The sequence below is a fragment of the Gigantopelta aegis genome, chromosome 13 (assembly GCF_016097555.1).
Source record: "Gigantopelta aegis isolate Gae_Host chromosome 13, Gae_host_genome, whole genome shotgun sequence".
In the NCBI taxonomy this organism is placed as follows: Eukaryota; Metazoa; Mollusca; class Gastropoda; order Neomphalida; family Peltospiridae; genus Gigantopelta; species Gigantopelta aegis.
Genome location: NC_054711.1, coordinates 740,695 through 767,980, shown reverse-complemented (window position 1 = coordinate 767,980; position 27,286 = coordinate 740,695). Strand labels below are relative to the sequence as shown.

General features: G+C 39.6%; 1 protein-coding gene across 1 annotated transcript in view; it reads left to right on the top strand.

Moving 5' to 3' along the window:
* LOC121387573 (neurobeachin-like protein 1) overlaps positions 1-27,286 on the top strand; it is a 151,212-nt gene that overhangs the window by 26,188 nt on the left and 97,738 nt on the right. The window contains exons 12-17 of the mRNA XM_041518732.1: positions 8,447-8,580; positions 9,803-9,935; positions 10,990-11,109; positions 19,942-20,127; positions 21,662-21,767; positions 24,089-24,171. Coding sequence (XP_041374666.1) covers positions 8,447-8,580; positions 9,803-9,935; positions 10,990-11,109; positions 19,942-20,127; positions 21,662-21,767; positions 24,089-24,171 — 762 coding nt within the window. The remainder of the gene's footprint in view (positions 1-8,446; positions 8,581-9,802; positions 9,936-10,989; positions 11,110-19,941; positions 20,128-21,661; positions 21,768-24,088; positions 24,172-27,286) is intronic.

Below are 27,286 nucleotides of genomic sequence, written 5' to 3'. Positions count from 1 at the left end.
TTCATTACGGAAAGAATTTATTCCAGGGCTCAAAGCTTCCAATTTTGTTACTATATGGAGTGACAGGAGCACAGATCGTGCTGTATTGGAACAAGAGACTGTTTTCTTGAGATATGTTAACAATGGTCAGCCATTGTCATTTCATGCTGAAACTGTGGCACTGGAACATTGCCATGTAGATGGTGTGCTAGCAGGAATAAAATCTGCTGTTGAATCTTGTGGACTTCCATATCAAGATACACTGACACCTGATCCACCTGGACCCAGTCTAGGGTGTGTGATTTTGATGGAGCCTCTGTCATGTTGGGAACAAAAGTGGGTGTGGCCGCAAGGATATGTAAGGATTCCAAGCATGTGGTGCCAATACACTGTGTAGCACATAAACTTGAACAATGCATTCTTGATGCTGTTAAACATCTACCAAACCGTACTCTATTTGAAGAAACCCTAAAAGAAATATTCAGATTCTATCATTATAGCCCTAAGATGCGCAGAGAGCTCAAAGTAATGTCTGAGATATTTAACACAGAGTTGCTTCATCTCAGTGACATTAAACAGGTGAGGTGGCTTGCTAGCAAGGTCAGAGCTGTGCCTGCTTTGAGGGCCAGTTTTCACACAATTATCCATCACTTTGAGTCTGTTGCAACAGGAACGACAACTCAAAGTGCCAAAGCTAAAGCTAAAGGCTGGCTGAACAAAAATGAAACCAACTTCATTCTTAAAAACAATGTTCATTTTGTTGGACATTTTGCCTTATTTTATCAGATGTGTCGCTAGTGTTCCAGCGTGAAACCCGGATCATCATTGATGTGATGCATGAACTAGAAGGCCTAGTGATGAAACTTCTGAACTGCAAGTTGGATCCTGAAGGAACTGGTGAAAACATGAAGCACTTTATGGATGCGTATGATCACAAGACATCCACTTATGATGGAATCCCGACTCCATGGGCAGTGAACCGCAGTAGACTTCAGAGAAGACTCGTTTCTTACATCACTTGTAGATGGTGTTATTGCATATCCGGACATGAGGTTTGCCTGTTTCAATGAAAAACCACTTAAGAGTTTTTCAATCTTTGATTACACTCAGTGGCCTGCTGAAAGAGAAGCCATGTCAGTCTATGGTAAAGATGATATTGCTGACCTGTTGGAACATTTCTCTGTGCTCTTTCCCGAAGATGAAAAATGACTGATCTCTCAAGATTTCACCTTGTTAAAGGGTTATCTCAAAGGTTTTTGTGACAAACCTGTTTTTGACACATACAGCCGTCTGCTCAGAAGTCAGCCCGTAAAGTACATGTAAATTAGTTGAGCTGATGTTTTTAATGAGCCCGTGCACAGCTATATGTGAGAGAATGTTCCTCAGTATGAACTTAGTCAAGACAGGACTGTTCTAAACCAAGAGACACTTGAAAACACCCTGACAGTAATGACACATAGACCCAAGACACAGAGAGATTTCTGCCTAGAGCTGCTGTAAAGGAGTGGATTCAAAGTGCCCAGGGTACACGCCATATCCTGTCTCTAAAATCTGATACAGCTGAAGGTGGACCAGAAACTTCAAAAAAACCAGTGGATTAAAGTAAACAAATAAAGATCACGCAAATCAGAAATGTTTCTTTTTATATTTTATTCACTTAAAAATTCAACATTTATCACATAAAAATCTGGGCAAGTATTGTACAATCAGGGCAAGTAAATTTCTAGTTTTTCCTTGACCGAGGGCAAGTACATTTCTTAAAAAAAAATTCCACCCCTGGAAACTCGTGTCAGGATTCATGTATTACCCTTGTTCTTGCTCGGGCAATACAAGAATCCATACAAGAATCCTGACACTCATTTTGTAAAATCAGTACGACACACAAGCTGGTATGATAATCTCTATTTAAATTGCTTTGTAAAATCAGTACGACACACAAGCTGGTATGATAATCTCTATTTAAATTGCTTTGTAAAATCAGTACGACACACAAGCTGGTATGATAATCTCTATTTAAATTGTGTTTGCTAAAATGTGTTTACGAATGTTCTGTTTTCTTCAATTTAAGACTGACATTGAGCACCCACTAAACAGTTTGTTTTACTCAGGAGAGGTACGCCAGTTCATCCGTAACCCATTTCAATCTACACACCTTCCCAAGACTGGTTTTGTTTTCATTGTCAACCCTTAGCAATTGCTTTTATGTGGACAAATCACGTTTTGATTTTTTTTTTTAAACACTTGTGATATTTATTTCCTCTTCATCACAGTTGTCAAGAAGGCATACTCATTATTAATTACTTATTTTGATATCTGTTCATTAAAGGGACATTCCTGAGTTTGCAGCATTGTAAGGTGTTTCCGACCAATAAAACAATTTCTACGATTAAACTTACATATTAAATAAATTTTCTTGTTTACAATACCAGTGTTTGTATAGTCAATGTGTTTCTGGTCATCTTAATATTTGTAAGAAGCCCAAACTGGATTTTGTCTTCAAATAATTTCATACGTATGAAAAAAACATATTTTAGGAAATAAAATGAAATTTAACCTAGTACAAATATTAGAATGGTCAGAAACACATTTAATTTACAGCCAGTAATATTTTATGCAGAAAAATATATTTGATATGTAATTACAACCATTAAAAATCTCTGTTAGTGGATAACATCTTAAACATTGCAGCAAGCTCAGGAATGTCCCTTTAATGTAGTACACACTGAACACGGCAAAACTGATAGGGAACAGATGTATTTCAGGCACCAGGGTGTAACTGGAATTCAGTTAAGATGTTACCCAGGTATGTAATGAGAAATGTTTTATTTAACGACGCACTCAACACATTTTATTTTCGGTTATATAGCGTTAAACATATGGTTAAGGACCACACAGATAATGAGAGAGGAAACCCGCTGTCTCCACTACATTGGCTACTCTTTTCAATTAGCAGCAAGGATTTGATCGGGCTGCTGGTGCTCCCTTGCACCTGCCAGTGCAAGCGGTCCCTCCTCTCCCCTCCCCCCACCTTTCCTGTCATGGACAGAGGAGCCGGCCAAGGCCGGCTCTTGTGCCTACGACAGGCGTGCGCTACAACAGCTTGTTCTGAATGAGCACGTAAAACCCTATGACATGACATGACATTAGCAGCAAGGGATCTATTATATGCTGCCATCACATAGGCTACTCCTGATATATGCACTTTCTCATAGACAGGACAGTACATACCCCAGCCTATGATGTACCAGTCATAGGCCATTGGTTGGAATGGGTAAAAAGAAACCAGCCTATGATGTACCAGTCATAGGCCATTGGCTGGAATGGGTAAAAATTAAACCAGCCTATGATGTACCAGTCATAGACCATTGGCTGGAATGGGTAAAAATGAAACCAGTCTATGATATACCAGTCATAGGCCATTGGCTGAAATGGGTAAAAATTAAACCAGTCTATGATATACCAGTCATAGGCCATTGGCTGGAATGGGTAAAAAGAAACCATAGAGGGCAATGAATCCTGTTCTAAATACAGTGAAACCCTCAAAACCGGACCCTCTGTAAAACCGGAATTCCCTCAAAACCAGAAAAGTTTCACTGTCCCTTTATAAATAGTATACAGCATAACCTCTTTAACCTAGATACCCCTTAAAGGTCCTATGTCAAAGTTGAAACTACAATATTTCGTTATTGTCACATTTATTTGCAATAAATAATTACAAATTAATCGATCCCACGCATAATATTTTCATAATTGACTCTTGAATAATATTTATAAAATGTTTGCACTAGATGACAAGAAGGGTTTCCCAAATAATTTGTGGCTAAATATTACATGGCCACCATCTTTGTTTCTTTTGTCAGGTGACCACCAAGAATTCTGAGTAAACTTAGTGTGTTGAATGTGTCTGCATAAAACAGTGATGTCACTGGTTATGGCTTGTAACACTCTCATGATTCCCCCAAAATAAAACAGTGATGTCACTAGTTATGGCTTGTAACTCTCTCTCATGATTCCCCTAAAATAAAACAGTGATGTCACTAGTTATGGCTTGTAACTCTCTCTCATGATTCCCCTAAAATAAAACAGTGATGTCACTAGTTATGGCTTGTAACACACTCTCATGATTCCCGTCTAAAATAAAACAGTGATGTCACTAGTTATGGCTTGTAACACACTCTCATGATTCCCCTAAAATAAAACAGTGATGTCACTAGTTATGGCTTGTAACACACTCTCATGATTCCCCTAAAATAAAACAGTGATGTCACTAGTTATGGCTTGTAACTCTCTCTCATGATTCCCGTCTAAAATAAAACAGTTATGTCACTAGTTATGGCTTGTAACTCTCTCTCATGATTCCCATCTAAAATAAAACAGTGATGTCACTAGTTATGGCTTGTAACACTCTCTCATGATTCCCGTCTAAAATAAAACAGTGATGTCACTAGTTATGGCTTGTAACTCTCTCTCATGATTCGCCCCTAAAATAAAACAGTGATATCACGGGTTATGGCTTGTAACACATCTCATGATTCCCCTAAAATAAAACAGTGATGTCACTGGTTATGGCTTGTAACACACTCATGATTCCCCCCTAAAATAACAACATTTCTACTAGTAAATGGAATTATAACTAAGTTTCAAAGCAAAACATATTAAATATTTTTGGTGGGCACCTCCATTATTGCAACTTTGTCATAGTACGTTTAATACTGGTTGTTTTACTCAGTCCCTTGGATGTCTGGTTTAGAGGGGTTTCACTACATGCAGTTTACAGTTTAGACATCACAGGTTAAATCAGACCAGGGCTTAACAATATTTTAACATAAAAAGGAAATGAAATTATTTGGCGTTGTAAATTTTTTTATGTCTTTTTATAACAAAAATTTATAAATGTAACATAATGTAATTTTGACACTGCCCCTTTAATAAATAAACTATGTGTTCGTGAGGTGTAGAAACCAGAAGATGTTCACTGTTGCACGCAATATAAGTCAGACCATTAGAACAATATCTGGATTTGGGGGCACACTCTCTAGCTGGGGTGGGGACACAGTCTCTAGCTGGGGTGGGGGCACAGTCTCTAGCTGGGGTGGGGGCACAGTCTCTAGCTGGGGTGGGGGCACAGTTTCTAGCTATGGTGGGGGCACAGTTTCTAATTGGGGTGGGGGGTACAGTCTCTAGTTGGGGGTCACAGTCTCTAGTTGGGGGTCACAGTCTCTAGTGAGGGGTCACAGTCTCTAATTGGGGTGGGGGGTACAGTCTCTAATTGGGGTGGGGGGTACAGACTAGTGAGGGGTCACAGTCTCTAGTTGGGGGTCAAAGTCTCTAGTGAGGGGTCACAATCTCTAGTGGGGAGTCACAGTCTCTATTGAGGGGTCACAGTCTCAAGTAGGGGGACACAGTCTAGTGGGGACACAGTCTCTAGTGGGGTAGGGGCACAGTCTAGTGGGGGGAAGGAGGGCACAGTCTAGTGGGTGTGGGGGGGGGCACATTCTCTAGTGGATGTGGGGGCACAGTCTCTAGTACACTAGTAGTAGGGTGGAGCCACAGTAGTGGGGGAAGGGGGCACAGTCTAGTGGGGGTGGGGGCAGTCTCTAGTGGGGGTGGGGGCACAGATTAGTGAAGAAGGGAGAAATCTCTAGTGTGGGCGGGGGCACAGTCTAGTGGGTGAAGGGGGCACAGTCTCTAATGGAGGTGAGGTGGGGTGTCACAGTCCCTAGCAGGGGTGGGGGCACAGTCTAGTGAGGGAAGGAGGCACAGTCTCTAATAGGTGAGGTGGGGGGGGGGGGGCACAGTCTCTAGCAGGGGTGGGTGCACAGTCTAGCGAGGGAAGGAGGCACAGTCTCTAATAGGTGAGGTGGGGGGGGGGGGGGCACAGTCTCTAGTGGGAGGAGCAAAACCCAGCTATTTACCTAGTTTATTAATCCCCTACTGGTCCAAACAGAGGGGACTATAGGTTTCATCTCCATACATCTGTCTGTTAATCTGACTGTCTGACAGTCTGTCTGTCTGTCTGTTCATCTGTCTGTTCATCTGTCTGACTGTCTGTCTGTCTGTCTGTCTGTCTAACAGTCTGACAGTCTGTCTGTCTGTCTGTCCCATATATAGTTTATCAAACGTTTTGTTGCAATGCCTCCAAATATTGAGCTATAATTTTGTGTATAGCCTTATCATGTTCTGTTACAGATCAAGTTTGACTTTCATAGCGATTTACCTCTTGGCCCTTGAAAATAGGAGATCGAAAATTTGTTTGGGCTGGTAGGGGACGTGTATTGTTATAGCAGTACTCTCAGAATGCTTGTTTACATAGAGAAGGAAAACATTTTTGTCCTCGAGATGAGGGGCACAGGCCCCCTCACCCTCAGGTACCCTCACCCTCAGGCACCCTCACCCTTACCCCCACCCATCACACTGGTTGTTATGGGCCTGCTCCTGACACCTGTCTTGAGGAAGTGGTTAGCGAGACCATCCCCTTGTCACCGCTTCAACCCACTGCATGTTTGTTTATTTTTTCTTAATAGGGTCACTTTGTCAATCTTCTGTTTTACGTTCCTGCTTGTAATAGCATTAATATCAACTTTGTAATAGTTTGCTGTATTTTTCCAATTTATTGTCAAGATGCAATGTGATGCTGAAATTTTTTTGGTGCTATTCTATATATGACATGGTTCGTAATATCCACTGGTCTAATGTTGTTAATTTTTGTGATCCAAATCGTAGTAACCAAGAAAATACCATCATTTTCCAAACTGTCCAGGACTTCCATTGTAAAACCTATTAAACATTTTGAAATAAATTAATCATTCATTGCTTTTACTTTCTGTCTGTCTGTCTCTATCTCTCTCTCTGTCTGTCTGTCTGTCTCTGTCTCTCTCTCTGTCTCTGTCTCTCTCTCTCTGTCTCTCTCTCTCTCTGTCTCCCTCCCTCCCTCCTCTCTCTCTCTCTCTCTCTCTCTCTCTCTCTCTCTCTCTCTCTCTCTCTCTCTCTCTCTCTCTCTCTCTCTCTCTCTCTCTCTCTCTCTCTCTCTCTCTCTCCCTCCCTCCCTCCCTCCCTCCCTCCCTCCCTCCCTCTCTCTCTCTCTCTCTCTCTCTCTCTCTCTCTCTCTCTCTCTCTCTCTCTCTCTCTCTCTCTCTCTCTCTCTCTCTCTCCCTCTTATGAAAAGCACAATAATTGCACTAAGAATGATTGTACAGAAATAGGAATTAAGTTCAGTGAACTGGAAAAAAATGCATGTGTATATATTTTGCGTCATTCACGACAACCTTAAGTTTGAAAGTTTATATGCACGCTTTAGTTTCCAAGTTAGAGTTTGCTTAAAGTGATGTCAGTCATTCACAAAATGTACACATTGTAAACATACACCTATGTATGTATTCATGAAGAAAATACGCTGCAGTATTTATGTGGTTTACTGTGGTTATTGCACAGCAAGAGTGATATGTTTACAAACTTCACGAGATGAGATATAAATCATATTTGACAAAAAAACATGAAATTTCTATTTATTATATAACTTTTGGCAATTTACCTTTATTTTTAAAATGCCAGCAGCAAAATAGTTCCGGCTTTCTTACAGAGACGATAACACATTTTAGAGTGAAATAGTGAAATTTTAACTCTAAAATGTGTTATCGTCACTGAGTGACTGATAACACTTTTATGTCATTGATATTTTAAGATATTTTACTAAATGTTATATAATAAAAAAAGATTAATAAATATTAATACATTAAATATTTAAATATAGTCTTAACAGTTTCTGTAGATATTTAGTTTATAAGAAGGTTTTGTTTAGTTCCTATTTATTTACAAAATATTTAATTCAAGTTTTGTCAAGTACACATATCTGACTGGCTGGTGGGGTCTTTATAAGTGATTAATGACAGTGTTTCAAATAAGCACTTGTCCATTTGTCCTGACAAGCGAACATCTGCTCAGAAAAACATAATGTACTTTGGTGGTTGTCCAGTGGACAAGTGAAAATGTTCAATGAAGTTTTATTTTGAGTAATGACAAACATTGTTCTTGTACTTGAATAAGAAGTAAAAATATTGTCAGACAAGTAGATTTCTAGATGTATTCGTCTAGTGGACTAGTGAAAAATTCTGCTTATTTCTATCACTGCAATGATATAGTGGAAAACCACAAACTGACCAATCAGCTTGCTGTAAACTATGAATTGACCAATCATCTAGCTGTAAACTATGAATTGACCAATGAAATGTTAACAGACAGGTTTTCTGGCAGAAAGTAATTTGAGGGTATGTAATAGAAACAAAACAGGTCCCAAGTTCCTCTACTAAGTGGTTATAGAGTTGAAATCTAGTCAAATTGGACACTGCATTTCGTGTACTTTGACAAATTTCAAACAGTAGTTCTCTTACTGTAATCTTTCTAAAAATTATAAAAATGTATCCATTAATTTCCACGGATGTTATGTTACATTATTTTCTTACATTTTTAGGGTATAGCTCTCCCAGGATACCGGAAGTGGCCGGGACAGGCATACGCAATCCACGTGTGGCTGTGTCTGGATGTGGAGTTTGAACTTGATGAGAGCATCGCGAACACCGGTCAGTTCAGAAGACAACTCTACCAGTGAGTGTGAAGACGAACTGTGTTAATATCGCATCTGGATCATTCCTTTCCTTTCCTCCCTCCCTCTAGACCAAGTGTCAAAATAACCATATGTTAGACACCAAATAGCCATGGTTTAAAATGTGCTGAGGTGTTGTTAAACAAACATTCCTTTCCTTTCCTCTCTCACTCTCGACCAAGTGTCAAAATAACCATGTTAGACACCAAATAGCCATGGTTTAAAATGTGCTGAGGTGTTGTTAAACAAACATTCCTTTCCTCTCTCACTCTCGACCAAGTGATAAAATAACCATATGTTAGACACCAAATAGCCATGGTTTAAAATGTGCTGAGGGGTTGTTAAACAAACATTCCTTTCCTTTCCTCACCCACTCTCGACCAAGTGTCAAAATAACCATATGTTAGACACCAAATAGCCGTAGTTTAAAATGTGCTGAGGTGTCGTTAAACAAACATTCCTTTCCTTTCCTCTCTCTCGACCAAGTGCCAAAATAACCATATGTTAAACACCAAATAGCCGTAGTTTACAATGTGCTGAGGTGTCATTAAACAAACATTCCTTTCCTTTCCTCTCTCACTCTCGACCAAGTGTCAAAATAACCATATGTTAGGCACCAAATAGCCATAGTTTAAAATGTGCTGAGGTGTCGTTAAACATTCCTTTCCTCTCTCACTCTCACTCTTGACCAAGTATGGTACACACCGAATATCTGTTGTTTAAAATGTGCTGAGGTGTTGTAAAACAAACATTCCTTTCCTTTCCTCTCTCACTCTCGACCAAGTGTCAAAATAACCATATGTTAGACACCAAATAGCCATAGTTTAATATGTGCTGAGGTGTCGTTAAACATTCCTTTCCTCTCTCACTCTCACTCTTGACCAAGTATGGTACACACCGAATATCTGTTGTTTAAAATGTGCTGAGGTGTTGTAAAACAAACTTTCCTTTCCTTTCCTCTCTCACTCTCGACCAAGTGTCAAAATAACCATATGTTAGACACCAAATAGCCATAGTTTAATATGTGCTGAGGTGTCGTTAAACATTCCTTTCCTCTCTCACTCTCACTCTTGACCAAGTATGGTACACACCGAATATCTGTTGTTTAAAATGTGCTGAGGTGTTGTAAAACAAACATTCCTTTCCTCTCCTCTCCTCTCTCACTCTCAACCATATATCGTACACACCAAAAAAACAAACGCTGCTTTCTATTTTTGTTGTCAGTTTTCCGAGTAACCTGGGCCACGGCTTCGAGGCATTCTTCACCCCGGACTGTGAGCTGGTGGTCGCCGTGTACAGTAAGAAGGAGTACTGCACAGCCACCGTCGAAGACGCTTCTCTCAAGGACGGCAAATGGGTGGGTTTCCTCTCTGCTGTAGACCACTTTGTTTATTTGTTTTCCACCCACCCACTCACCCAGAAAAGAACCCACCCACCTGGAATCCACCAACTCACTTTCTCACTTGCTCACTCACTCACTCATTCACTCACTCACTCACTCACACACACACACATTTACTCTCACACTCAAACACTCACACACATGTATGCAAGACTCCGATATAGCACAGTTTAGCTAATGCATGTTGTTTATTTCACTAAAATATTGTGAATTTTGGTCAAGACGGTTTGGGGGTGTAAAGCATTAAAAAAACAAATCAGAAAAAATGAGTAAAATGTGACTGCTGTCGATTGCTGTGTGTTTGTTTCAGCACTGTATCAACATTGAATTGACCTTTGCTGTGTTTGTTTCAGCACTGTCGACATTGAATTGACCTTTCAGCACTGTATCGACATTGTGTTTGTTTCAGCACTTTGTCGACATTGTTTGTTTCAGCACCGTGTCGACATTGTGTTTGCTTCAGCACTATGTCGACATTGTTTTAGCACTGTGTCGACATTGTTTCAGCACTGTGTCGAAATTGTGTTTGTTTCAGCACTGCATCAACATTGTTTGTTTCAGCACTGTATAAACAGTGTTTCAGCATTGTGTCAACATTGTTTGTTTCAGCACTTTGTCAACATTGTTTCAGCACTGTGTCGACATTGTTTGTTTCAGCACTGTGTCGATATTGTTTGTTTGAGCACTGTGTCAACATTTTTTGTTTTAGCACTGTATCGACATTGTTTCAGCATTGTATTGACATTGTTTGTTTCAGCACTGTGTCGACATTGTTTGTTTCAGCACTGTGTCGACATTGTTTGTTTCAGCACTGTGTCGATATTGTTTGTTTGAGCACTGTGTCGACATTTTTAGTTTTAGCACTGTATCGACATTGTTTCAGCATTGTATTGACATTGTTTGTTTCAGCACTGTGTCGACATTGTTTGTTTCAGAACTGTATGGACATTGTTTCAGCACTGTATTGACATTGTTTGTTTCAGCACTGTGTCGACATTGTTTGTTTCAGCATTGTGTCGACATTTGTCACACCAACTCTCGCCGGCCGTTTTCTCAGAGCCAGCTGACCGTGTACATTGATGGCACGAAGAAACTGACCGCTCACCTCAAGTTCCCCAACATGACCGAGGTAACTACTGGACATTGTCCCGCGCGTGGACAGGGGGAGGGTTTCACGGTTTGAAACCCCTGCCTGATCAAGCATACCCCCCATAAACTTTGCTCTTCACAGTCTGCCCCCACCCACCCCACCCCACCCCCACCCCCAGCATAAATTCCTGCTTGATTATCCATAGGCATCACAAAATTCTTAATTTACCTATCAACTGGGGGTGGGATAGCTATATATTAATTTACCTTATCAACTGGGGGTGGAATAGCTATATATTAATTTACCTTATCAACTGGGAGTGGAATAGCTATATATTAATTTACCTATCAACTGGGGGTGAGATAGCTATATATTAATTTACCTTATCAACTGGGGGTGGGATAGCTATATATTAATTTACCTTATCAACTGGGGGTGAGATAGCTATATATTAATTTACCTATCAACTGGGGGTGGAATAGCTATATATTAATTTACCTTATCAACTGGGAGTGGAATAGCTATATATTAATTTACCTATCAACTGGGGGTGAGATAGCTATATATTAATTTACCTTATCAACTGGGGGTGGGATAGCTATATATTAATTTACCTTATCAACTGGGGGTGAGATAGCTATATATTAATTTACCTTATCAACTGGGGGTGGAATAGCTATATATTAATTTACCTTATCAACTGGGAGTGGAATAGCTATATATTAATTTACCTATCAACTGGGGGGTGAGATAGCTATATATTAATTTACCGTATCAACTGGGGGTGGGATAGCTATATATTAATTTACCTTATCAACTGGGAGTGGAATAGCTATATATTAATTTACCTATCAACTGGGGTTGAGATAGCTATATATTAATTTACCTTATCAACTGGGGGTGGAATAGCTATATATTAATTTACCTATCAACTGGGGGTGGGATAGCTATATATTAATTTACCTATCAACTGGGGGTGAGATAGCTATATATTAATTTACCTATCAACTGGGGTTGAGATAGCTATATATTAATTTACCTATCAACTGGGGGTAGGATAGCTATATATTAATTTACCTATCAACTGGGGGTGGGATAGCTATATATTAATTTACCTTATCAACTGGGGAGTGAGATAGCTATATATTAATTTACCTATCAACTGGGGTGGGGGGTGGGTGGGATAGCTATATATTAATTTACCTATCAACGGGGTGGAATAGCTATATATTAATTTACCTATCAACTGGGGGGTGAGATAGCTATATATTAATTTACCTATCAACTGGGAGTGGAATAGATATATATTAATTTACCTTATTAACTGGGGAGTGAGATAGCTATATATTAATTTACCTATCAACTGGGAGTGGAATAGATATATATTAATTTACCTATCAACTGGGTAGTGAGATAGCTATATATTAATTTACCTATCAATTGGGGGTGGAATAGCTATATATTAATTTACCTATCAATTGGGGGTGGTATAGCTATATATTAATTTACCTATCAACTGGGGGTAGGATAGCTATATATTAATTTACCTATCAACTGGGGTGGTGGGGTGGGGTGGGGTGGGATAGCTATATATTAATTTACCTATCAACTGGGGTGGGGGCGGGTGAGATAGCTATATATTAATTTACCTATCAACTGGGGGGTGAGATAGCTATATATTAATTTACCTATCAACTGGGGGTGGAATAGCTATATATTCATTTACCTATCAACTGGGGGGTGGAATAGCTATATATTAATTTACCTATCAACTGGGGAGTGAGATAGCTATATATTAATTTACCTATCAATTGGGGGTGGAATAGCTATATATTAATTTACCTATCAATTGGGGGTGGTATAGCTATATATGAATTTACCTATCAATTGGGGGTGGAATAGCTATATATTAATTTACCTATCAATTGGGGGTGGTATAGCTATATATTAATTTACCTATCAACTGGGGGTAGGATAGCTATATATTAATTTACCTATCAACTGGGGTGGTGTAGTGGGGTGGGGTGGGATAGCTATATATTAATTTACCTATCAACTGGGGTGGGGGCGGGTGAGATAGCTATATATTAATTTACCTATCAACTGGGGGGTGAGATAGCTATATATTAATTTACCTATCAACTCGGGGGTGGAATAGCTATATATACTCTTCAAAAGAAGAAACGCAAAACCACATTGTCGTAACATTTGGAGAATTGATTTAATTATTGAATGGTGAGTCCGATAATTACCAAATGTTGCAGGATTGTTCACAATTCACTCTAGTCCATTGTGAGTAAGTGATAGGACACACCACCAAGGTCAAGGTCATCTGGAGTCAATACCGGGTGTGGCCTCCGCGTGTGTTGACAACTGCCTGGCACCGCCTGCCCATTGAAGCAACCAGAGTACGGATGACGTCCCGGGGGATGGTGGCCCACTCGGCCTGCAAGGCTGCTGCCAGCTCGGGCAGGGTCTGGGGCTGTGGTTGTCGCTGTCGGAGGCATCGGTCCAACTCGTCCCATAGATGCTCAATTGGGTTCAAATCTGGTGATATCGATGGCCAAGGAAGGACATTAATGTTGTTGTTCTGTAGGAAAGCCGTTGTGAGACGTGCTGTGTGAGGCCTGGCGTTGTCATGTTGGAACACTGCGTTGGCGTTGGCCATAACTGGAACGATGTGTGGCCGGAGGATCTGGTCAATGTAACCCTGTGCATTCAGGTTGCTCTGCACGTGGACCAGGCCAGTTCTGCCAGTGTGTGAGATGGCTGCCCACACCATGACACTACCCCCGCCGAATCTGTCCACTTCCTGCACGCAGTTTGCCACATAACGTTCACCACGACGCCTATACACGCGACATCTTCCATCATGACGTCGGAGCAGAAATCGGGACTCGTCACGGAACCACACCTGTCTCCATCGCAGTTGAGGCCATTGTCGATGAATCTGGCACCACTGCAGTCGGAGTCGACGGTGTTGTGGTGTTAAGATGACACCTCGAACTGGACGTCTGGCACGAATTCCTACCTCACGTAGGCGGTTCCGTACGGTCTGGTCGGATATCCTGCGCAAACCTGGTATTGCTGCGGCTGTGGAGGTGGCAGTAGTCAATCGTTCCCGAAGGTGGCGTACCCGGATGTAGCGGTCCTGCCCGGGGGTAGTGACCCGTGGTGACCGGATCTAGGGAGGTCACGTGTTGATCCATGTTGCTGGTAACGGTCCCACAGTCTGGAGATGGTGCTTGGGGACACATGGAATGCCCTGGCAACGGCCGTTCTGGATTCGCCTGCATCTAGTCGGCCGATGGCATTGTTTCTCTGCGGTTCACTGAGACGTGGCATGTCCTGGATTGTCAACTGTCGGCCAGATACAGAGGCCAGGCAAGCGAACACCCTGCACTTTTATACTGTCGGTGTTCATGTTGCACGTGCAGACAACGCACGTGCAGTGGTGACATGGTTTGCACGTGGCTGCGTTTTTGCGAATATTCACATTTTGGAACTTTATTGTACAGTAGCTGCGTTTTATCGAATGTAACCGTGGGAATGTGTTTGGGACATGCAATGACCTTATATTCACAAAGCATGAACTGGGAAACATAAAATCGGAGTTATAACCCATTTGTACCCTTTTGCGTTTCTTTTTTTGAAGAGTATATATTAATTTACCTATCAACTGGGGAGTGAGATAGCTATATATTAATTTACCTATCAATTGGGGGTGGAATAGCTATATATTAATTTACCTTATCAACTGGGGGTGGGATAGCTATATATTAATTTACCTTATCAACTGGGGGTGAGATAGCTATATATTAATTTACCTTATCAACTGGGGGTGGAATAGCTATATATTAATTTACCTTATCAACTGGGAGTGGAATAGCTATATATTAATTTACCTATCAACTGGGGGGTGAGATAGCTATATATTAATTTACCGTATCAACTGGGGGTGGGATAGCTATATATTAATTTACCTTATCAACTGGGAGTGGAATAGCTATATATTAATTTACCTATCAACTGGGGTTGAGATAGCTATATATTAATTTACCTTATCAACTGGGGGTGGAATAGCTATATATTAATTTACCTATCAACTGGGGGTGGGATAGCTATATATTAATTTACCTATCAACTGGGGGTGAGATAGCTATATATTAATTTACCTATCAACTGGGGTTGAGATAGCTATATATTAATTTACCTATCAACTGGGGGTAGGATAGCTATATATTAATTTACCTATCAACTGGGGGTGGGATAGCTATATATTAATTTACCTTATCAACTGGGGAGTGAGATAGCTATATATTAATTTACCTATCAACTGGGGTGGGGGGTGGGTGGGATAGCTATATATTAATTTACCTATCAACGGGGTGGAATAGCTATATATTAATTTACCTATCAACTGGGGGGTGAGATAGCTATATATTAATTTACCTATCAACTGGGAGTGGAATAGATATATATTAATTTACCTTATTAACTGGGGAGTGAGATAGCTATATATTAATTTACCTATCAACTGGGAGTGGAATAGATATATATTAATTTACCTATCAACTGGGTAGTGAGATAGCTATATATTAATTTACCTATCAATTGGGGGTGGAATAGCTATATATTAATTTACCTATCAATTGGGGGTGGTATAGCTATATATTAATTTACCTATCAACTGGGGGTAGGATAGCTATATATTAATTTACCTATCAACTGGGGGGGTGGGGTGGGGTGGGGTGGGATAGCTATATATTAATTTACCTATCAACTGGGGTGGGGGCGGGTGAGATAGCTATATATTAATTTACCTATCAACTGGGGGGTGAGATAGCTATATATTAATTTACCTATCAACTGGGGGTGGAATAGCTATATATTCATTTACCTATCAACTGGGGGGTGGAATAGCTATATATTAATTTACCTATCAACTGGGGAGTGAGATAGCTATATATTAATTACCTATCAATGGGGGTGGAATAGCTATATATTAATTTACCTATCAATTGGGGGTGGTATAGCTATATATGAATTTACCTATCAATTGGGGGTGGAATAGCTATATATTAATTTACCTATCAATTGGGGGTGGTATAGCTATATATTAATTTACCTATCAACTGGGGGTAGGATAGCTATATATTAATTTACCTATCAACTGGGGTGGTGTAGTGGGGTGGGGTGGGATAGCTATATATTAATTTACCTATCAACTGGGGTGGGGGCGGGTGAGATAGCTATATATTAATTTACCTATCAACTGGGGGGTGAGATAGCTATATATTAATTTACCTATCAACTCGGGGGTGGAATAGCTATATATACTCTTCAAAAGAAGAAACGCAAAACCACATTGTCGTAACATTTGGAGAATTGATTTAATTATTGAATGGTGAGTCCGATAATTACCAAATGTTGCAGGATTGTTCACAATTCACTCTAGTCCATTGTGAGTAAGTGATAGGACACACCACCAAGGTCAAGGTCATCTGGAGTCAATACCGGGTGTGGCCTCCGCGTGTGTTGACAACTGCCTGGCACCGCCTGCCATTGAAGCAACCAGAGTACGGATGACGTCCCGGGGGATGGTGGCCCACTCGGCCTGCAAGGCTGCTGCCAGCTCGGGCAGGGTCTGGGGCTGTGGTTGTCGCTGTCGGAGGCATCGGTCCAACTCGTCCCATAGATGCTCAATTGGGTTCAAATCTGGTGATATCGATGGCCAAGGAAGGACATTAATGTTGTTGTTCTGTAGGAAAGCCGTTGTGAGACGTGCTGTGTGAGGCCTGGCGTTGTCATGTTGGAACACTGCGTTGGCGTTGGCCATAACTGGAACGATGTGTGGCCGGAGGATCTGGTCAATGTAACCCTGTGCATTCAGGTTGCTCTGCACGTGGACCAGGCCAGTTCTGCCAGTGTGTGAGATGGCTGCCCACACCATGACACTACCCCCGCCGAATCTGTCCACTTCCTGCACGCAGTTTGCCACATAACGTTCACCACGACGCCTATACACGCGACATCTTCCATCATGACGTCGGAGCAGAAATCGGGACTCGTCACGGAACCACACCTGTCTCCATCGCAGTTGAGGCCATTGTCGATGAATCTGGCACCACTGCAGTCGGAGTCGACGGTGTTGTGGTGTTAAGATGACACCTCGAACTGGACGTCTGGCACGAATTCCTACCTCACGTAGGCGGTTCCGTACGGTCTGGTCGGATATCCTGCGCAAACCTGGTATTGCTGCGGCTGTGGAGGTGGCAGTAGTCAATCGTTCCCGAAGGTGGCGTACCCGGATGTAGCGGTCCTGCCCGGGGGTAGTGACCCGTGGTGACCGGATCTAGGGAGGTCACGTGTTGATCCATGTTGCTGGTAACGGTCCCACAGTCTGGAGATGGTGCTTGGGGACACATGGAATGCCCTGGCAACGGCCGTTCTGGATTCGCCTGCATCTAGTCGGCCGATGGCATTGTTTCTCTGCGGTTCACTGAGACGTGGCATGTCCTGGATTGTCAACTGTCGGCCAGATACAGAGGCCAGGCAAGCGAACACCCTGCACTTTTATACTGTCGGTGTTCATGTTGCACGTGCAGACAACGCACGTGCAGTGGTGACATGGTTTGCACGTGGCTGCGTTTTTGCGAATATTCACATTTTGGAACTTTATTGTACAGTAGCTGCGTTTTATCGAATGTAACCGTGGGAATGTGTTTGGGACATGCAATGACCTTATATTCACAAAGCATGAACTGGGAAACATAAAATCGGAGTTATAACCCATTTGTACCCTTTTGCGTTTCTTTTTTTGAAGAGTATATATTAATTTACCTATCAACTGGGGAGTGAGATAGCTATATATTAATTTACCTATCAATTGGGGGTGGAATAGCTATATATTAATTTACCTATCAATTGGGGGTGGTATAGCTATATATTAATTTACCTATCAATTGGGGGTGGAATAGCTATATATTAATTTACCTATCAATTGGGGGTGGTATAGCTATATATTAATTTACCTATCAACTGGGGGTAGGATAGCTATATATTAATTTACCTATCAACTGGGGTGGTGGGGTGGGGTGGGGTGGGATAGCTATATATTAATTTACCTATCAACTGGGGTGGGGGCGGGTGAGATAGCTATATATTAATTTACCTATCAACTGGGGGGTGAGATAGCTATATATTAATTTACCTATCAACTCGGGGGTGGAATAGCTATATATTAATTTACCTATCAACTGGGGGTGGAATAGCTATATATTCATTTACCTATCAACTGGGGGGTGGAATAGCTATATATTAATTTACCTATCAACTGGAGGTGGAATAGCTATATATTAATTTACCTATCAACTGGAGGTGGAATAGCTATATATTAATTTACCTTATCAACTGGAGGTGGAATAGCTATATATTAATTTACCTATCAACTGGAGGTGGAATAGCTATATATTAATTTACCTATCACAGAGTATGACAAATATTTTGAAAAGTCACTAGCCCACCAAGATAAAACACTAGCCCAAATTCTTGATCAATTATAACTGGATTTTTATCTAATTTTTGTAAGATTACACATTTACGAGTATAACAGTAAAATAAAACAAACACTTAAATTATGTTGTAACTTTCAGTTTTGTCGTGTTGTACGTTTGGTCTTTTGTCAAGTGTGATCCATCTTCATTGTCCCGTTTTCGCTTTTGCCCTCCCCCAGGGAAAAATAATTGATTAAACTCATGGTTGGTATCTAAACCCACTATCAAAATAATTAAATTTAAATGAGGGTACGACAGTGTGACACACGGTAATAGATGGTTCAGTGTATTTGGTAGTGGGTTATACATTTAGGGCCTACTATTCATGTCGCCAGGAATGGTACTGCCAATTGCTCAAATACAGAGCATTATACCATGCCAGACCAATATCAAAAGAATAGAACGGTGACATCTAATCCGTTGTTAATTGATGAACAAAAAAGGTATTATCTTGTATCGGCAGCTGTGAGGCATTATCCAAATGTAATAGGCCAAGCCGAGTCATTGCATGTGTGGTTACCATTAAAGTAAATTCTTTTCCTGGTTGCTGATAACCATATGTAAGCGAAGTGTTAAATTAGAAAACAATAGGTAAATAAAACAAACACTGAAATTCAAAGCATGACTGGGGTTTACTTGATTGAAATTAACTTGTCGCGATTGGTGATTTCCAAGTTCTTAGCCTAAAACATAATTATGTGCGAGATTAACTACCACGTGACGTGTCCAACCAATCAAAACACGCATGTCATTAGACTTATTTCCTGTGCCAGAAACTTGAAAGGGAAAAGTAAACAATGCATGCTGTAACTGTGACGATGTAGAGATAGCATGTTGCTGCAGTTTGCAGACCTAGTTCAAGTGGATTATTATTATATACTGATGGCATTGTTGATATTATTCTATGACAAACGTCACAATCAAATTTATTAAACGAAATTTCAGCCGAGAGAAAAAGAAAAAAACCCACACGATCGAGCGATAAGGAGAGGGGGTGGGTAACCACTAGCCCACAGGGCTAGTGGTTTTGCGTTTCTCACTAGTCCGAACTTAAAAACCACTAGCCACGGGCGTCGGGCTAGCGGATTTGTCGAACTCTGCCTATCAACTGGGTTGTGGTGGAGCTATATATTAATATATAATTATATATATCAACCCTCTGTAACTGAATTCAAGTTTGAATTGGCTGGACAGTCGAAATGGTTGACAATGTGTTTTTATGTTAGTTTTGCGCACTTTGACTAGTCGATAATTGGAGGGAATAGATTAAATGTGTTAAATCTGACTGATTTCTAAATTTCAAATTTGTTTGCAGCCATTTTCAAATTGTCGAATTGGCTCCCCGGGTGTGAAGACTGCCATGGACATTCTGATGAGCTCATCGTCGTCTTCGTCGCACGATCGCAGGAGCAGGTGGATGCTGGGAAGTCTGTTTCGCGTTGCCTCGAAGAAGTCTGATGCGAATGAGCCATACCTTGGTAACATTACAGGAGGCAAACAGGTACAGGCAAACGGGTACAGGCAGACACTGGGTTTTAACTAAAGCTCATGACAAGTGAAAATTATTTCACTCGCGTCATACATTTTATAATATCTGGTAACTTTGTTATTATCCTGTTTGTAAGACTAAAACAGGCTATCTAAAATTAGCCCATTATGTTTGTTCTATCCCAACTAACAGATAATTGAAAATATCTCCTGAATGGTGTCATGGGTTTCAAACTGAACGTTTTAAAACGAATTGTCCAATTGGTATTTCACATATAGCTGTTGGTTGTTGTTGCAAGTTGAAACCATATTTCACATATAGTTGTTGCAAGTTAAAACCATATTTCACATACAGGTTATTGCAGGTTGAAATTATATATATATATATATATATATATATATATATATATATATATATATATATATATATATATATATATACATATACTAGTTATATATTTCACATATAGCTGTTGTTTTTGTTGCATGAAACCTTGATATTTCACATATAGCTGTTGTTTTTGTAGCAGGTTGAAACTTAATGTTACATATAGCTGTCTTTTTTGTTGCAAGTTTTTTCACATATAGCTGTTGTTTTTGTAGCAGTTGAAACCTTGATGTTACACATATAGCTGTTCTTTTTTGTATTTCACATATAGCTGTTGTTTTTTGTAGCAGGTTTTGATATTTCACATATAGCTGTTGGTTTTTGTAGCAGGTTGAAACATTGATATTTCACATATAGCTGTTCTTTTTTGTTGCAGGTTGAAACCTTGATGTCCAATTGGTATTTCACATATAGCTGTTGGTTGTTGTTGCAAGTTTATTTCACATATAGTTGTTGCAAGTTCATATTTCACATACAGGTTATTGCAGGTTGAATTATATATATATATATATATATATATATATATATATATATATATATATATATATATATATATATATATACATACATATAGGTGTTGTTTTTCACTGGAAGTTGAAACATTGATATTTCACATATAGCTGTTGTTTTTGTTGCAGGTTGAAACCTTGATATTTCACATATAGCTGTTGTTTTTGTAGCAGGTTGAAACCTTAATGTTACACATATAGCTGTTCTTTTTTGTTGCAAGTTGAAACCTTATTTCACATATAGCTGTTGTTTTTGTAGCAGGTTGAAACCTTGATGTTACACATATAGCTGTTCTTTTTTGTAGCAGGTTGAAACCTTGATGTTACACATATAGCTGTTGTTTTTGTAGCAGGTTGAAACATTGATATTTCACATATAGCTGTTGGTTTTTGTAGCAGGTTGAAACATTGATATTTTACATATAGCTGTTCTTTTTTGTTGCAGGTTGAAACCTTGATGTTACACATATAGCTGTTCTTTTTTGTAGCAGGTTGAAACCTTGATATTACACATATAGCTGTTCTTTTTTGTTGCAAGTTTAAACCTTATTTCACATATAGCTGTTGTTTTTATAGCAGGTTGAAATATTGCTATTTCTGCTGTAGCAGGTTGAAACCTTGATTATTTCTCATGTTGTTTTCTGTTGCAGGATGAATTCTGGGGACCTCCTATTGCAATTCATGGGCAGATTGGCACCATATGTATTTTCTGTGATGTCCTACATGTGAACCAAGTGAAAGCATTGCACGCTCAAGGTTAGAGTAGCTAGGACAATTCTCTGTAACATAAAACACAACAATTAATTGGCATACTGTGCAGTGCACCAACCCGACACCACAGTTTATTACAAAAAGAAATCATACACTGAACAATATTTTTAAATGTGTAAAACACCTTACACCTCAGGCCTGTAACACATTATAATGGGCTGTCACCCATACGTACTCTAACGAACTACACAAAACCATGTAAATAGCATTCCTCTAAACAGTATCATCACTGCCCATCTCATACGTACTGTCACGAACTACACAAAACCATGTAAATAGCATTCCTCTAAACAGTATCATCACTGCCCATCTCATACGTACTCTAACGAACTACACAAAACCATGTAAATAGCATTCCTCTAAACAGTATCATCACTGCCCATCTCATACGTACTGTCACGAACTACACAAAACCATGTAAATAGCATTCCTCTAAACAGTATCATCACTGCCCATCTCATACGTACTGTCACGAACTACACAAAACCATGTAAATAGCATTCCTCTAAACAGTATCATCACTGCCCATCTCATACGTACTGTCACGAACTACACAAAACCATGTAAATAGCATTCCTCTAAACAGTATCATCACTGCCCATCTCATACGTACTGTCACGAACTACACAAAACCATGTAAATAGCATTCCTCTAAACAGTATCATCACTGCCCATCTCATACGTACTGTCACGAACTACACAAAACCATGTAAATAGCATTCCTCTAAACAGTATCATCACTGCCCATCTCATACGTACTGTCACGAACTACACAAAACCATGTAAATAGCATTCCTCTAAACAGTATCATCACTGCCCATCTCATACGTACTGTCACGAACTACACAAAACCATGTAAATGGCATTCCTCCAAACAGTATCATCACTGCCCATCTCATATGTACTCTCACGGTTTACACAAAAACATGTAAATAGCATTCCTCCAAACAGTATCATCACTGCCCATCTCATACGTACTGTCACGGTTTACACAAAAGACGGTAAATAGCATTCCTCCAAACAGTATCATCACTGCCCATCTCATACGTACTCTAACGAACTACACAAAAGACGGTAAATATCATTCTGCCAAACAGTGTCATCACTGCCCATCTCATACGTACACTCACAGTTTACACAAAACCTTGTAAATAGCATTCCTCTAAACAGTATCATCACTGCCCATCTCATGCATTCTCTCATGTCTCGCCAGCTCCATCAAAATCTAGAAATACAAAAATATAATCTATAATATTGAATATAAACTTTTAACAGGTGAGAAATGCAACTGCAACCGAGTTGATATAAATACATTTGACCTCTCCTTATATAGTACACATAAAGCGCCCTCTACTGGCCCTTTGTCCAGTTACCATTCTTTATTGTACTTCAACCAAGCAGAAAGTTACTTTCTAATTCATTCCTCAAATGAAAGAAACAATATTTAACACTGTATGTATTTTCTGTGATTACCTACCTTCCAGCAAAGTGAAAGCTTTTAGTAGTTTTCAGGCAATGTAATTATTTTTGGCTGTTATATATATTTTTTATTTTAGCTTTCTCATTACTTACAACGTTTTGCTTATGATAAATGATAAATTTGGGTGTTTCTGGGGGTTTTTCAGTAGCTCCAAATTAATTTTTTGCAAGAAAGAAACCCCCAAATCTCAGAAACTATAATAGTCCTTCCCCGTGGTTTCTGTCAGAGGTCCAAAGGCAAAAATTAGGTACCTTAAAATCTTGGAAAATAATGGATACATTTTTGTAAGTTTTGCAATAATTGTAGTAAGAGAACTGCTGCATAAAAACTGTTCAAAGTAAAGTGAAATGCAGTGCCCAGTTTTAACAGATTTCAAACCCAGAACCACCCAGTGGGGGCACTTTTAATCTGTTTTGTTTTTATTAAGTACACTCAAAATTATTTTCTGGTAGAAGCCTGCTTCCCATTAGTGAGAGTTGTTTTCTAACTTATGTGTTTATTTCTTAACCATGCACACAGAAATAGTGGGATGCATTACAGTTGTGAATGAAATTGTTTCATAAAATGCACACAAAAATAGAGGTACTGTATGCATTACAATTCTGAACGAATTGTTTCATAAAATGCACACAAAAATAGAGGTACTGTATGCATTACAATTCTGAACGAATTGTTTCATGAAGTGCACACAAAAATACAGCTTTTTTTAGGTTATTTCCAAAACACCTTTTCTTTTCTTTTTGCTTTCAAATGCAACTAAACTTTAACAATTAGATCCAATTGTCTGTAACTGAAACTTTAAATAAAATTTAATCATTCTCCACAGGACCAAACGAGATGAACATGTTCTATGACAACCCAGAGCTGTGTGACCTTGTCAACAAGCTGCTGATCCACTACAACGCAAAGGTCAGTTCACAGTCGTAAAAATCATAGACAGACTGAGTCGGTTCACAGTCTTAAATATCATAGACAGACTGAGTTTCTTCATAGGCCATAGATATCAGTAAACAGACTGAGTCACTTCATAGGTCATAGATATCTCTGACAGTAAACAGACTGAGTCGGTTCACAGGTCATAGATATCAGTAACAGACTGAGTCAGTTCATAGGTCATAGATATCAGTAAACAGACTGAGTCATTTCATAGATATCAGTAAACAGACAGACACTTCACAGGTCATAGATATCAGTAAACAGACTGAGTCACTTCATAGGTCATAGATATCAGTAAACAGACTGAGATGCTTCACAGGTCATAGATATCACTGACAGTAAACAGACTGAGACGATTCACAGGTCATAGATATCACTGACAGTAAACAGACTGAGACGATTCACAGGTCATAGATATCACTGACAGTAAACAGACTGAGACGCTTCACAGGTCATAGATATCAGTAAACAGACTGAGCCACTTCATATGTCATAGATACCAGTAAACAGACTGAGTCGGTCCATAGGTCATAGATTACAGTAAACAGACTGAGTCACTTCTTAGGTCATAGATATCAGTAAACAGACTGAGTCACTTCATAGGTCATAGATATCAGTAAACAGAATGAGTCACTTCATAGGTCATAGATATCAGTAAACAGACTGAGTCACTTCTTAGGTCATAGATATCAGTAAACAGACTGAGTCACTTCATAGGTCATAGATATCAGTAAACAGACTGAGTCACTTCATAGGTCATAGATATCACTGACAGTAAACAGACTGAGTCGGTTCACAGGTCATAGATATCAGTAAACAGACTGAGTCAGTTCATAGGTCATAGATATCAGTAAACAGACTGAGTCACTTCATAGATCATAGATGTCAGTAAACAGACAGACACTTCACAGGTCATAGATATCAGTAAACAGACTGAGTCACTTCATAGGTCATAGATATCAGTAAACAGACTGAGTCGGTTCATAGGTCATAGATATCAGTAAACAGACTGAGTCGGTTCATAGGTCATATATATCAGTAAACAGACTGAGTCGGTTCATAGGTCATAGATATCAGTAAACAGACTGAGCCGGTTCATAGGTCATAGATACCAGTAAACAGACTGAGTCAGTTCATAGGTCATAGATATCAGTAAACAGACTGAGTCACTTCATAGATCATAGATGTCAGTAAACAGACAGACACTTCACAGGTCATAGATATCAGTAAACAGACTGAGTCACTTCATAGGTCATAGATATCAGTAAACAGACTGAGCCGGTTCATAGGTCATAGATACCAGTAAACAGACTGAGTCGGTTCATAGGTCATAGATATCAGTAAACAGACTGAGTCGGTTCATAGGTCATATATATCGGTAAACAGACTGAGTCGGTTCATAGGTCATAGATATCAGTAAACAGACTGAGCCGGTTCATAGGTCATAGATACCAGTAAACAGACTGAGTCAGTTCATAGGTCATAGATTACAGTAAACAGACTGAGTAACTTCATAGATCATAGATGTCAGTAAACAGACAAACACTTCACAGGTCATAGATATCAGTAAACAGACTGAGTCACTTCATAGGTCATAGATATCAGTAAACAGACTGAGCCGGTTCATAGGTCATAGATACCAGTAAACAGACTGAGTCGGTTCATAGGTCATAGATTACAGTAAACAGACTGAGTCACTTCATAGGTCATAGATTTCACTGACAGTAAACAGACTGAGTCGGTTCACAGGTCATTGATATCAGTAAACAGACTGAGTCAGTTCTTAAGTCATAGATATCAGTAAACAGACTGAGTCAGTTCATAGGTCATAGATTACAGTAAACAGACTGAGTCACTTCATAGGTCATAGATATCACCGACAGTAAACAGACTGAGTCAGTTCATAGGTCATAGATATCACTGACAGTAAACAGACTGAGTCAGTTCATAGGTCATAGATATCAGTAAACAGACTGAGTCACTTCATAGGTCATAGATATCACTGACAGTAAACAGACTGAGTCAGTTCATAGGTCATAGATATCAGTAAACAGACTGAGTCAGTTCTTAGGTCATAGATATCAGTAAACAGACTGAGACACTTCACAAGTCATAGATATCAGTAAACAGACTCAGTCACTTCATAGGTCATAGATATCAGTAAGCAGACTGAGACGCTTCACAGGTCATAGATATCAGTAAACAGACTGAGTTGGTTCACAGGTCATAGATATCAGTAAACAGACTGAGTTGGTTCACAGGTCATAGATATCAGTAAACAGACTGAGCCGGTTCACAGGTCATAGATACCAGTAAACAGACTGAGTTGGTTGATAGGTCATAGATATCAGTAAACAGACAGTCGGTTCATAGGTCATAGATATCAGTAAACAGACTGAGTCGGTTCATAGGTCATAGATATCAGTAAACAGACTGAGTAGGTTCATAGGTCATAGATATCAGTAAACAGACTGAGTCACTTCTTAGGTCATAGATATCAGTAAACAGACTGAGTCACTTCATAGGTCATAGATATCAGTAAACAGACTGAGTCACTTCTTAGGTCATAGATGTCAGTAAACAGACTGAGTCACTTCATAGGTCATAGATATCAGTAAACAGACTGAGTCGGTTCATAGGTCATAGATATGAGTAAACAGACTGAGTCGGTTCATAGGTCATAGATATCAGTAAACAGACTGAGTCAGTTCTTAGGTCATAGATATCAGTAAACAGACTGAGTCACTTCATAGGTCATAGATATCACTGACAGTAAACAGACTGAGTCGGTTCACAGGTCATAGATATCAGTAAACACACTGAGTCAGTTCATAGGTCATAGATATCAGTAAACAGACTGAGTCAGTTCATAGGTCATAGATATCAGTAAACAGACTGAGTCAGTTCTTAGGTCATAGATATCAGTAAACAGACTGAGACACTTCATAGGTCATAGATATCAGTAAACAGACTGAGACGCTTCACAGGTCATAGATATCAGTAAAGAGACTGAGCTGCTTCACAGGTCATAGATACCAGTAAACAGACTGAGTCACTGCATAGGTCATAGATATAAACACTGAGACTT